The 13,851-nt window shown below is 50.9% G+C and overlaps 1 protein-coding gene across 3 annotated transcripts in view; it reads left to right on the forward strand.

Annotated features, from left to right (window-relative positions):
- The window catches only part of ZFAT (zinc finger and AT-hook domain containing), a 183,147-nt gene that overhangs the window by 126,985 nt on the left and 42,311 nt on the right, over nt 1-13,851 (forward strand). For all 3 annotated transcript variants that reach the window (XM_082721605.1, XM_082721606.1, XM_082721607.1), the window contains exon 12: nt 12,901-13,039. In XM_082721605.1, the coding sequence (XP_082577731.1) occupies nt 12,901-13,039 (139 nt within the window). The remainder of the gene's footprint in view (nt 1-12,900; nt 13,040-13,851) is intronic.

The raw sequence follows: 13,851 nt of genomic DNA on the forward strand, positions 1-13,851 counted from the left end.
AAATCAGCAGTTTTCAGAATCTGTGCATTTTGGAAACTGTTCAGTGCAACTTACTGTTGACCCTCCTTTAGACTTCTTCATTCCTGAAACGAGGCCTGTGTTTGACAAATGGCCATGATCGTTCCTCTGCCCTGGCTTTTGGAAAGTGAGGGCTGGCCTTCTCTCTTGTGGCCATAAAATTTTTAGATGTATAGAAGGATATTTTTTAAAAAGGAGCCAGCCAGATCATAATCTTAAAAAGACACTATTAAATTTAATTTATATTTGATATGTATCTAAAATGAATCCTAAAATATTTGTATTAGGAAGCCTAAGGAACATCTTGTTTGTTGTCAAATTAAATTTTGTATAACTGAGATATCTTCACAAAACTGGTGAGAAATAAGGAAGATTTCAGTAGTTGATTTCATTATCATTGATGAGCTTTTCCTAGGTATTTCATCTGGAGTGTATCATACCACAATTTAACATACAGAATTTTAAGAGACAGGGTAGGTATAAGAGGCACTAAATTGCATTTGAATTTTTGATGCAAAACCTGAAATGTTTACTTATTCCTTTAACACCCCTTTTCTGCGTACCCACTGCGGGCCAAGCACTCTGCCAGGGTCAGGGGATGTCAGGATGAGGCCAGGCATCTTGTCTGTCAGCCTCAGGAATCTGGGCAGAGACCTATGTGCATAAAAAGTAGCAGTAAGTGTATGAACTACTACAGGAAGGTTGTGTACCAAATGCTCTGAGAAGCCAGAAGAACAGCTAATTATTCCAATTCCATCATTTTGTAAAAGCTGTGTTTTAATTGGGTTAATAGACTATTATCCTACCATGTAAAACCTAATAGCTTTGAAAAACCTATAGCAACCAGAAAGTTCTCTGGGTGACTGATAGCCATAAACCAGAGGGAGTTAATATCCTCTCTCGTCACATTCCTGATAGTGCAGTGGGGCCCAAAGATGTTCCTCGTGTGTCCATATGAAGCAGAAACGAGTAATAGGTGCAGAAAACACCAGGTGGCTGAGCTCATAGAGCCCATAAGGGGCTTTGATGCTAACTTGGCCAAAGCTGGTGTTTGGATGAGGTCAGCCAGGATGTGGCTGTGTAAGTAATTTACTCCTGGTTTCCAGGCTAAACTTCGCGAGCGGGAGAGAACAAGCAGGGAAATGATCTCAAACGGGCAGAATGTTTAGAACCACACATTTATAAACCGTCCTGATCCATCCTCAGCCTGAAATTCTGAGTGTCCCTCAGAAAGCTGAGTCATCTGGCGCGGCGGGAGGCATCGTGGCTTTATTTCTACTGTCACTTCTCCTGTTACCCGGGAGATGGTTTCATCTTTCCATCAGGAAGTTCCAGCAGGAGGTTGATTGTTTAAATATCTAGTGCCAGAGTAGAGAAGGCAGGTGGACTGGTCCCTTTTGTAATCATCATATGTTGGGCATTACAGTCGGTATTTGAGGTATGCTTCTTTTTTTTTTTTTTTGCCCTCACAGCCCTCTATAATGTAGGTATTAATATTCCCATTTCACAGATGAGGAAACTGAGGCCTGCCTCCAGCTAAGTTACACACTCAGGAATAATGCAGTCAGTCCTTGGTGGAGCTGGGATTTTGATCCCTGTCTCTTGGTAGACAAAGCTGCTCTCTGTCCAGGACTCTGACCCTTGCTGTTATCCCAAGAAGAGGCACATTTTTGCCTCCTTGCCCTCCCCCCACTTCCCTGCACTGCTTTGATTATATAAGCCTGCAGTTAACGTGTGTAGCTACCAAAACTCAAGGAAAATCCTTAAGCTGTCCGTGCATGAACTAAGCAGGAGGAACATTTCCCAAGTTTAGTGGAAATTACTGAACCATGGGGCACAGAGGGAAAGGAGTGAAGTGTAGGGTTTCTGTGGGTGGTGGTTGTTTTGCTTTTTTGTTCTTATTTTGCATGAAAGAGAAGAATCTGAGATTATACTGCTTTTTTTTTTCCTTTTGGTTTTGTGTTTTCCTTCGTGTGTGTGTGTGTGTGTGTGTGTCTGTGTGTGTGTAGGAAGAAGCGTCACCGTCACTGCGGGGTGGGAGGTGGTCAGCCATTCATTAAATTGTTGGAGCGAACATGTCTGCTAAAAACCTGTGATTCCATCTTCAGCTTCCTTGTATTTTAGATTTTTTAAAGTACTTTCAGGAAAAAAAATGGAAATTGGATTATCCGACGTTAAATTAAAATCCCGTCTAATAGTGAGCGGTATATTCTTTGGAAATATTGCATTTTTGACAGCACAAGTGATTACAAACAAATCAATAATCGGTGAACACTGAAGAGTCTTCCAAGCTCTGGCAGGAAAAGCAATTAGTGTGGATTGATTTACTGTTATTTATTGTGATGAGGTAATTGCCTCCGCTCGCGCTGTTCTTGAACTTGTGGTACCCCACGGTTTAAAAACATTTATTCTTTTAAATTGTTTAATTTATCTCTGGCCTTATTGTAGAACAGAGATGGCTTTGCGCTTAACTCATGTGAAGACCTGGCTTTCCTCTTTGGCTCCCTAACCCCAGGCTGGGTTTTGTCCCTGCTGTGGCTGAGCCCAGAATGAAGTCCCAACCTTGTGCGCCGAGGCTCATAAATCCTGGAGAGATGCGGCCAGAAACAAATCACGGGAACCTCCTCCCCCCCGCCCCTGCACAGGTGGTGGAGGGCGGCCTTGCCTGGCGGTTCACATGCAGACCACAGTGTGGGGCACCCGACTGGCCTGGATGGTGCGTCGCTGGTGGGATGGGGGCGGGGTACTGATACTCTCACTCACACCGATAACATCGCTTTGAAATCCCAGCCACAGACCTCTCTGAAGGCTGACTGTTGGGAACATGCTTGGCCCCGCTGCTCCTTGGGGTGCGTGCCTTTCCTTTCTGGTACATGTCTCTCTGCCTCTTATCCCTCTTGTCTGTCCCCTGTGGCTGTGCACCATTACGCTTTTGTGTGGCCGTCACTTCGGGGCAGTTTCCCAGTCTGCACCCGTGGTCTGTGCTCACTGCTGAGCTTGGCTGGAGAAGGACATGAGGGAGTGAGTGTTCCAGATGCAGATAGTCTTTGAGAATTTCCCTTATGAGCCTCGCCATATGTCTTGCAGTCTTTACAGGCCTGGTCCCTTAAGAGCACACATACGCATCTTTTTCCTTCTGAGTGGCTCATGTCCCGGTCTCGGCGTGCAGGTGCAGCCTTTGGCGCTGGACCCACCCTGTATTTCTCGTGCTGCCGGGGGAGGGTCTGCTCGGGGCCCTGCTGAAAATGATTCTCAGAGAGCAGGCTGGGGGGAACACTTGAGTCTCCCAGCTCATGTCCTCATCCAGAACGTTCCGGAAGGGCTGCTGGCTTTGCTGGATGACCCTGTGTGGGTAATGGGACTTGGCAGTTGAGAGATTCCATGTGATGAAATGTCTCTGAGTGGAAAAGTTTCTCGTGGGCACGTTCACCACCGAGCAGGGAGTCGAAGGCGGCAGCCAGCGTGCTGGAGGTTTTGTTTTTGCATGTTCTAGTTTGTGAGTCTGTCGTGCCCAGTACTGCTGTGGGTTGCAGTGGGCAACCTGGCCGGGATGGAAGGATGTAAGCCGTGGCGCCTGAACTCGGGGAGCTTGTGGTCGGCCTGGGAGGTGACACCGACGCCCCTGGGGGTGGAGGGCGGAAGCTCTGTTCTCCGGCGTGTGCTCCTGGGAACACGAGTTCCTTGGATGCTGTAGGCGTCGTGCGGAGGGGATACGGCAGGCAGGGATCTGCAGACGTGTTAGGCCCCAGGAGCCCCTCCTCTCCTTTCCCCAGTGGGTCTCACAGCACTTAGGTTTTGTGAAACAACTTGGTAAATACTGGTTATCAGAGAATCCAAAAGTAGAAAAAAATGGTTTATGAACCCTGCGAACAGCTGTCCCTCCCAGGGCTCCTGAGCGGCCTCAGAGTGACCGCTCAGACCTCTCGCCTGGCTCCGTGTGGCTGCCCCGCTGGGCACGAGGCTTCCTGTGCTGTGCCCCTGTCCTCTGCACACTCCCCGCCGCACACAGGGCTCTGCACACCACCCCGGCTTCACACCTGCTCCTGCTCCCCCTGCCGCTCCTCTCTCAGGGGCTGGGCAGTTCTCTTACCTCCGCCTGGCTCGGTCCACAGGCTTTGCTTTTCTCCCCGACGCTGGAGCTGGCGGGTTATGTGTGACCCGTCTGTGAGCGAGAATGCGAGCTCCGTGACGCGCTGGGTTTCGTTTGTGTTCTCTTCCCAGCACGGAGGCGGCACGTAATAAATATTTGTGGAGTGACCCGATGAGTAAATGAGTAAATGCTGCAGAATGTCAGTGGGACAGATGCGTCACGGAAGACAGCTAGGTAGAGCTGGGGGCTCCGAGCTCCCGTGAGGCTTGTGGCCCCAAGGACATGTATTCAACAGCTCTTCCATCACGGGGCGGCCCAGCTGGGGTCTCCGCTCTGTCCTCGGTTCGCTGGGTGGCCTTGAGCCCGCAGGGCTTTCTTTGTCCGGGAGCAGCGCTGGGCAGTGAGGTTAGAGAGAGCCCAAGCATGTGTCATTGCTTCTAGAGGGGAGACGCTCGGTCCTGGGGCAACCAAGTGGGGTTCCCAGGGCAGAGGATGCTGTAGACCCCCTGCTGGGAGGTGGGCCCTGGGGGATGTGCAGCCTCCATCAGCCCATCGGGAGTCGTCTCTGCGAAGAGCAGGTGCAGTAGCTGTGAGCATATTGTTTCTGAAAGTTGATGCCGACAACCTTGCTTCGTCGTTGTGCTGTGTTCAAGAGCTGTCTCCGTGGCGGTTCCTGTCGGAGGGAGTGCGGGTGACCTTTTTCCAGTGTGTTCTCTGGAAATCTGTAGAAATGCAGGCACAAGGGTTCTTCAGTAGGCGTGCTGTTGACTGGGCCTAATGCAGAGTTCTTGGGGGGAGCAGCAGGTAGCAGGCTCTGCCAAGGGCCGTCCACACAGGGGTTGTGTAGGGCCGGGTCCCTGAGGCAGGAATTTTGGGGAAGCCAGGGGACGACAAGGGGAGTGGTTTGGGCTACCAGAGCTTGTCTGTGCTGGAAATACGACCGTGACAGCAGTGCCTTCTTGTTGATCCTGTGATTGGCAACAAAGCCATTTGCAAAACTGAAAATGTACGAGGAAGAGTTGCAGAAACGGTTTGTCCGGTTCATCAACAGGGAGACGGATGACCCAGAAGGGGTGCCTGTCTGCCACGGGCCTGCGGGCAGTGCGCCCGCTGCCCAGGACATCAGCTGGCGTGTGCGCTTCGGGCTCAGAGGGACCTTTGCTCAACACCCTGGGCTTGACTGGTGACGGGGTCTGTGTACTTCTGCAAGCCACGTAGCCTCCCGGGGCTTCTGCGTCCCCATCTGGAAGACGAGTGCTGTGTCCTCCCATGTGGCCTGGGAGACCTCCGTTGGCAGACGCCGTCGAGGCTCTGATTGGGTGGAAGTCTCCTTATGTCCCAGGTGGAGCAGGGATCCCGGAGCCCCGAATGCTTACTGCTCGGGGTGGCCAGGTGCTGGCTTGCATTCTCGGGAGTCAGTGGCCACCTTGGTCATTAATGAAAGTGACTCCATCTTCCTGTCGGGTTTTCTCCGCGGCGCAAGGGCTGCCGTAAATCTCCTAGGTGTCCCAGCGCCGAAGCCCCAGGGAGGCTCGTGTGCAATCCTGTCTCTCCCCCGCGTCACTTGATTTAAGGCCGGCAGTGCTGGAGTTAAACTTAGTATTTCCTCCGGCCTGTCATTAGGTCTCCGGTGAGACACTCTGGCTCCACAGCAGGCTTCTTGCTGGACATTTTCGGTCACAGTCAGAGTGTCCGAACACTGGCCCAGTTGTGGTGTCACTATACTCACACAGACGAGACACTGTAAACCTGAAAATCCCGCCTTCTGTGGCAGGGGGTGGATGTCGTCCTTACTGTCGTTTGCATGACGTATGGCTCCCGCTTGTTGGATGCTGTGTGTCCTTCTCGGCACCTGCCGGTTTCGATAACCATCAAAAAGCTTGTGAAGAGGGGTTTTTATGTCACATATTTACCCATTTAATCATCTGTTATGTTTACTTTTACTATCCTGAGATGGAACGTACGTCCAGAATATTGCACACATGTGAATGTGTGGCGTGACGGGTGATAGTGACGTGAACAGTGACGTGAACACACGCGAGCCGCTGCTCAGAAGGGACCGTTGCCTGTAGTCAGGTCCCTCCCTCCATAGGGCCTTACTGAGCGCACCCCACCTGTCTCCCAGAGGCGACCACTAGCCTGCCTTCTCTGACAGTGACTCTGTTTTCTCTGTGCTTTTACCACCCATGCGTGTGTCCCTATACAAGTAACGTAGCATGGCACGCCCTTGAACTTGATGTTACAGCTGTCCGTGGATCTGTGTGTGGGATGCATGTTGTTTTGCATGTTTGTTTGTTTGGAATTTTTGCATGTTTGTTTGTTTGGAACTTGGCTTCTTTGCTGAACATTACGTTGGCAAGACTGCTCGGAATTCTTGCCTGTAGCTCTCCCTCGCTTTTCTGTGGCATCACACTCCACTGTGCGAACGGTCCCCTGCCTTGTGGCCCTTTGCGCATGCGTTGCCTTCCTACATGGTTTTGTTTCGTTTTCATGATCGTTAATGAGGTGGAGGCCCTTTTCATCTATTTTTTGGTCCTTTGGATTTCTTTCTCTTTCTTTTTCTTTCTCTCTCTCTCTCTCTCTCTTTTTTTTTTGGTGGACCATTCAAATACTTTTCCATTTTTCTATTGAGTGGTGGTGTTCTAATTTGTTTTCAGGAATCCTTTATATACAGTTGACTTTTTTTTAAAAAAATATTTTATTTATTTGAGAGAGAGTGAGTGAGAGAGAGAAAGAGCATGAATGGGGGAAGGGTAGAAGCAGAGGGTCAAGCAGACTCCCCACTGTACAGGGACCCAGACGTGGGACTCGATCCCAGGACCCTGAGATCATGACCTGAGCCGAAGGCAGATGTGTAACCCACTGAACCACCCAGGCACCTCCGACATAGAGTTGACTCTTGAACAACATGAATTTGAACTGCACAGTCCACTTACATGCAGAGTCTTTTCAATAAATACAGTACTGTGAATGTGTTTTCCTTATGATTTTAAGTAACATTTTCTTTTCTCAAGCTTGCTTTACTCTAAGAATGCAGGATAGTGTACTTAGACACAGCATGTGCTGCTCAACTCTGTGGAACCAGTAAGCCTTCCAGTCAGCAGAGCCTGCTCCTAGTTAAGCTTTCAGGGAGTCAGAAGTTGTGGGTGGACTTCCGGCTGTGTGGGGTTGGCGCTTCGGTCCCCCGTTGTTAAGGGGTCGGTTGCCTGTATTTTGGGTGTGGGTATTTTGGGGGTTACCTGTTGTGAATGCAATGACTTATTCTGTGGCTTTCCCCACTCTTTATAACGTCTTTAATTAATTAATTAATGTATTTATTATTATTTATTTTTTAAAGGTTTTGATTTATTTAAGTAATCTCTACACCCAGCATGGGGCTGTAACTCAGTAACCCCGGGAACAAGAGTTGCGTGCTTCATGCTTCTCCAGCTGAGCCAGCCCTGCCCCACCCCTACAATGCCTATTAATGTTCTCGAGTTCAAGGGCCGCCTAGGTGGCTAAGCATCTGACTCCTGGTTTTGCTCCGGGCGTCATCCCATGGTCCTGATCCCAGGGTCCTGAGATAGAGCCCCATGTCGAGCTCTGCTCTCGGCGCAGAGTCTGCTTGAGATTCTCTCTCTCTCTGCCCCTTCTCCCCACAAGTGCCCTCTCTCTCAAATCTTTTTAAACCACGTTCTTAAATTTAACATCATTTGAAAAAAGTCTTACCCAGATTTTTAGTTTCTGTTGTTGTTGGGATGGTTTGCTGGACTGACCTTACATGAGTCACTAACAAAGAGAAAGGGGATTTTTCTTTCTCATTTAGCTGCGCGAGTGTAGTCAGGGCCCACCATGCTGGGCCCTGCGCTGGCTCCAGGGACGCACTGACAAGCATGTCCAGTACAGATTCTGCTCTCAAAGGGCCACAGCTTGTGGGGATGTGGCCGTGCTGGTAACAGTCATGCAGGAGCAAGATCAGAGCCCTGGGTGATCTTGCTGGGGTGCTGGGGTGGTGGGGGTGGACGGTAGAGGAGAGGGAGACGCCCATCTTCCTGGGACCTGGAGAAGGTTTCAGAGGTAAACGGGGTGGGGGGCTGGGAGTAGCCTGTGAGCTAACCCTTCTGAAGAAGACCTAGGAGCTTCTCTGGTGAACATTTCCCTTTTTATGACCTATAAGACAATGCATGGGCATCTTTGCTCACTTGGGAATAAAGGAAATGTTGAACTCATCAAATTTGGCTGAAATCTGTGAAGCCTAGCACGATTGTCTTCTTTCAGAGCAAAGGGGACGCTGGGGAGGGGGTGTATATTCCTTTGTATCATCCCGTGGCTCACGCTTTGGGGATCTAGGATTTGAGGCTGTGCTCAGAATGTGCTCAGAATGAGAGGATTGGGGCACCTGGGGGGCTCAGTCGGTTAAGCGTCTGCCTTTGGTTCACATCATGACCCCAGGGTCCTGGGATCAAGCCCCACAGGGAGCCTGCTTCTCCCTCTGTCAGTAGCTCCCCCTGCTTGTCTGTTCTCTCATTTTCTCTCTCTGACAAATAAATAAATAAAATCCTAAAAAAAAAATGAGTGGATCAGCAGTAAATACAAGTGGCTTGGTGTGCTCAGTCAGGACAGCCTGGTTCGCACACACAATGTAGGACCTGTCACACGAAGACAGTCACATCTCCTCTTGTTCTGGTTCTTGCAGTGTTAGGATCGGTCGCTTCTTTCCAAGGTAGTTGAGAGGGGCCAGAGCCTGCCTCACGACACTCGGGTAGAAGGAGCACTGGGGAAGAGAGCAGAAATGGACGCCTCCCAAAACACCTGGAGGGGGACCCACCTCAGTCCCAGAAGTTGTCCTGGTGGTTGCCCCAGTAGAGGAAGGCAGGGTGGGAGCGTTGTTAAGGAAGAAGGCGGATCCTGACAGCATGAGAGGAAGCCAGAGGAATGGAAAGGTTGGGGCAGCTGACTCAGTTGAAGTGAGGTGGCAGGTGAGGTCCTCGGCAGCTCTGCACACTCTCAGGAGACCCGCAGGGCCCTGGGGCCGTTGATGCAGACACTTGTAATAGACCCGTCAGGGACTTGAGTTTGGCCCATGGCTGTGCTGCCCTGGGACGGTCTGCTGGTGGGCTTTTCTGTCCAGAGGGCAGACTGAGAAAGGAGTCCGTGCTGTTGGGGCCTAGTGATGCGGGCCGAGCAAGAACAGTGTTGTGGTCAGAGGAGACGCAGGCTCCAGCAGGGGGTGGCATGGGCTCTTTTAAGTTTAGGAGAAAGCCACTGGGCAGTTTGAGCAGCGACATGACAAGGTCCGTCTGGTGTACAACTTTAAATCATCTTTCTCCGGAAGGAAATGCAGACAGGTCAGCAAGGAGGCTTGGGAGACCAGTGTGGGCCATCTGGCCATCCCAATGGCTGTGGGATTTGGCAGGAGACAAAGTCTCCAGACTCAGGCCTTGAGCTGACAGAGCAAAGCTGACACTGAGCCCCTGTGCAGGCGCTCTCCTTCCTCATGAGATGCTCTTGGGCAGAAGTCAAGCTCAGGGCCTGGGGTCAGTTTTGTTTGGTTTTGTTTTGTTTTTATCTTAACCTTTGCATGTTTCTGATTACTTAAAACATACATTCTGTTCTAGAAATCCTGAAAGACGGAAACATGAAGACAGGTGAATGACGTATATGTAACCCTAGTCATGCCCTCTGCTCACTCTTTGATCTTTCCTTCCAAGTTCTCTCAGGCCTGCGGGGATCCGGGAGCTGGTGGCCTCTGCCGTAAAGTGCTGGTCCCGAGGGAGTGTTCTCGGGTCAGCTCATTTTAAGTAGTCCTGAGCTTGGTCCCTGCATGCTGGTCCAGGTGCTGGAGTAACAGTGATCAAAAGAAATTGTGCTCTCATGGAGGGAGTAGACCATAAGCACAAGTAAATTGCATGTTATATTAGAAGGTAATAAATGCCGTAAGAAGCAAAGCAGTCAAAAACTGTAAGGGGTGCCTGGGCAGGGAGAGGGGAGACCTCACAGGAACAGTGACTTCAGACCGTGACCTTGGACTCCATGTTGCCTACAATGTCAAGGTAGCATGCACCCAGCAGAGCTGGGGATGTAAGCCGGTGAGTCTGGTTTTCTGGGGCTCTTTCCTGGGAGGTTACTGGGTGGGAAAAGCCCACAGAGCGGTGAGCTCGATGTCACCGCGTGCCGGTGGTGGTGATGACAGAGCGGACTTTCTGAACACTTGCTCACCATCCGTGTAACCTCTGTGGGTCCCCCAGTAGTCGTGTGCCATCAGTATTTTCCCTGCCCCGATCTCCGAGGAGGAAACCCAGAAGCCAGAAGTTCCGGTGTGTGCCCGAGGCTTCGGGGATAGTGGATGGTGGCCAGTTGTGCTGGAGGAGGTGGACCCAGCTGTCCCAGCAGCAGCTTTGGTTTGGGATTGGTCCTCGCTCAGCCTTGGTTGGTGTTTGGGGACTGTGGTGGTTTTAGCTCTTGGAGAGGGCCCGTGTCAGGAGCCCCTGCTACCCCCTGACCGTCCTTATGCTCAGAATGTTTTCTGAAACTGCATCTTGCTCCTGCTGTGGTTTGGCCCCTGCTGGGTTTGATGGCCCGTTTCCTACTTTCCGGGAGTTCCCCTTTGGCCTGCTCTTGGCCTGGCATCCCTGGTCGTGCTGTCCCCAGGAGGGAAGCTGTGGGATTTCAGCGTCCTCGCCCTGGGCACCCTGGCCTTAGCAGGCAAAAACCTTACCATCTGCACTTTATTATTGTTTGTAAATTTTGGGGAGATGTAAATCCTGGAGTGTTTGCTTTTCACGGTTACTTCTCTGATTTTTTCCCTATCATTTTAGGCTATAATCTTTGACTCTGAAAATGACCACAGGATGATAATAGTCAACATTTACAAGACGCTGTGGGGGGTGGGGCAGCCTCCAGCCTCAGACCGGCTGGATGCATCCCTCTGTGCCCAGGCTGGGCCTGGGACCCAAAATCCAGTGACTTTCACAAGGCAGCTGATCTGCGTGGCCCCGGGAAGGGTGAAGTTGTCCTTGGAGCCTGGAGTTAAGTCTGTAGGACCAAGAATCACTGTGGCTGCCCCTTCCTGCCTCTTAGGCTGGCTGGCCACTCAGCACTGGCATTAGAGCATTTTCTTTGTTCTTTCTGATTGTGTGTAAATGCCAGTGTTCCAAAAATAATGTTATAATATTTGCCTATTTAGGAGATGAAGGCACTTCGAAGTGTTCTAGCTTCTATTTTAACTTGGCAAATAATCACATCCTGGGGTTTTAGACATCTTGTTCTCTGCTCGGTAGGTAGATGAGAGAGCCTGGTTAATTTTTGCCTTTGTCCCAGGTCCTTTTGTTTAATCAGTCCTTGTGGGCTAAGCCACGGGGCCCAGTGTAGCACGTGGAATGTGCTGCAGAGTGTCCCGTGAGCAGAGAGTGGCCTTGTAGATGGTGGCGTCCCCAGGGAGCATCTCAGGCTTTGTCCCTGCGTTGACTTCCTGGCGTCTTTCTCTCTGAGAACGGCCCGCAGGGGAGTAACGCGTTTCCTTCATAGGCTGGGATGGAGCTTTTTTCTGTGCTGCTGTGACAGACTGGGGAGCAGGGTGAATTCTGGAGCGGTTTCTGAGGAAGCCTGGACAAGACTGTATAATTAGCTGAATAGTAAAAGGAAAAGTGTAGGATGGTGTTCAGGTTTCTGCCTCCGAGCGATGAGCTGATTTTGCAGAAAGTGAGTTGGGAATTGTGTGTGTTTATTTGGAGAGGCCTGGAGAGCTTCCCTGTAGAGATACCTGGAAGATGGGGGAAAATTTCTATTTGTGGTTTGGGAGAGATCACCGCTGGATATATATCAAGCTGGCGAAATGATCATTGGAACCACAGCAGGAGAACAAACAGACCCAAGGACAGAACCTTGGAGAAAGCCAGCATTTCTCATCGTCCCACCCCCATCCCCTGTACTGAGAGCTGGGGCCGCCATGGACTGCTCCTTCTCTCCTACTCCTGCGGGCGGCCAAGCTGCTTGTGTTCCCAGATAGGCCCCAGATGCACACCTTGGATTCATGTAGCAGTCTGCTGGACGGTCGGAGAGCATGTGGCTCAGAGGGATACTGATAATGCCCTTCACTGGGAGTCAGGGCGTGGGACGTCCATCCATCACTCATCTGATGGCCAGGTCCCACTGGGTTCCCCAAGGGGCCTGAGCAGCCACCCCTTTCCTCCCCACCAAAGCAATGCAAGGTGGCAGCAAGGCTGCATGACGCATTGCATCCTTACCTTGAAAGCGCTTGCCCTGCGTGGGTGCAGGGGGTTGGAAGTGAACTGACCAGGTGGATTTCCCCACCTGGATGCGTGTGTATATGCGCGTGCTTGCAGGTGCATGCTGTGGGGGAAATGACTTAGTTAAAGAAGCAGGTACATCCGGAAATTAATTGTGAGGGGAGCTACTTTGAAAGACATTCACTTGAACAACAATAACAAAAAAAGTAAAATGATAAATTACTGTATTCCTTTCTTTCATTGTTTTTTCTTGATCAAGAACAAAGGTCAAAATAAGACAAGAACTGAAAGCAACCAAACTGAGCAGAGACCCTTCCTGCTCTGGGGATGCCTTGTGTGGTCCTCGTGGAGGGAGAACTCCGCATCCTGAGCATCATCCCTGGCCCCCCGTGCCCCGAGCCTGTCCCCAGGGGCAGCCTGCGCATCACAGGCTTTGGGGGTGTCAGACACATGGGGTGGGAGAGGAGTGGAGGAGGACATAGGGATGAGTCCCGCGTTGTCTTCCTTGGGGCTCCATCTCCCCTGGGGCTTCCCTTCCCTAACCCGTCCTCTTTGTCCCTACAGCCTTTCCGCTGTGCCCACTGCCACTACTCCTGTAACATATCCGGCTCTCTGAAGCGACACTACAACAGGAAGCACCCCAACGAGGAGTACGCCAACGTGGGCACCGGGGAGTTGGCGGCCGACGCGCTCATCCAGCAAGGTAGGCAGCGTGCCCCCTGGCCGGGCTGCGGCATCTTACAGCTCCGTCCCGATGCCTGGGCATGTTTGGTTCATTCTCCGTGGTCACGGCTGTGCTCCACCCCGCACGCCCTCTGCTGTGTATCAGCATTCCTTCTTGCCTTGCTGGAAATCTGAAATGAAAGAGGTCACGACTACGCACAGATTTTACCACCCACCCCACCGCGTTCAGTATTGCCTTCAGTTGTTTGTCTCTGTGGACCTTTTTGGAGATGAAAGTTCATGGCTAAAGTGAACATTTTGTTTTCTTTTGACACGTGGTCTCACTCATTATAGCTCCCAGAGGCTTTCTGGGATCCGGCATCCAGTGGCAGGACCCCATTGATTTGGCCGCGCTCCTGTTGGACACGGGAGGGTTTCCAGATTTTCCCTTTATTGCAGTTATGAATAAAGCCATGACAAACACATCTGTAGGTGAGGTTCTTTCGATGATCCGGAAGTATTTATTGTGTGCTCAGATTACTTACTCATCCTGAAAAGGAAAAACCATTTAGAACATTTAAACTGAAGAGAACAGATGAGGGGCGCCTGAGTGGCTCTGTTGGTTGGGGTCTGACTCTTGCTTCTCACTCAAGTCATCCTCTTGGGGTCCTGAGACGGAGCCCCGCATCGGGCTCCACAGCGAAGGTGGGGCCTGCGTAAGTCTCCCTCCTCCCCCTTCTCTCACTCTCTCAAGAAAAAAAAAAAAAAGAAAATAGAGAAACAGAGAAGAGAATGGATGAAAACTGCTACTATTTTTGAAAAGTATGGGCGATTTTTTTTCTCTGCCTCTTT

This window comes from Mustela nivalis (genome assembly GCF_964662115.1).
Source record: "Mustela nivalis genome assembly, chromosome: 2".
Lineage (NCBI taxonomy): Eukaryota > Metazoa > Chordata > Mammalia > Carnivora > Mustelidae > Mustela > Mustela nivalis.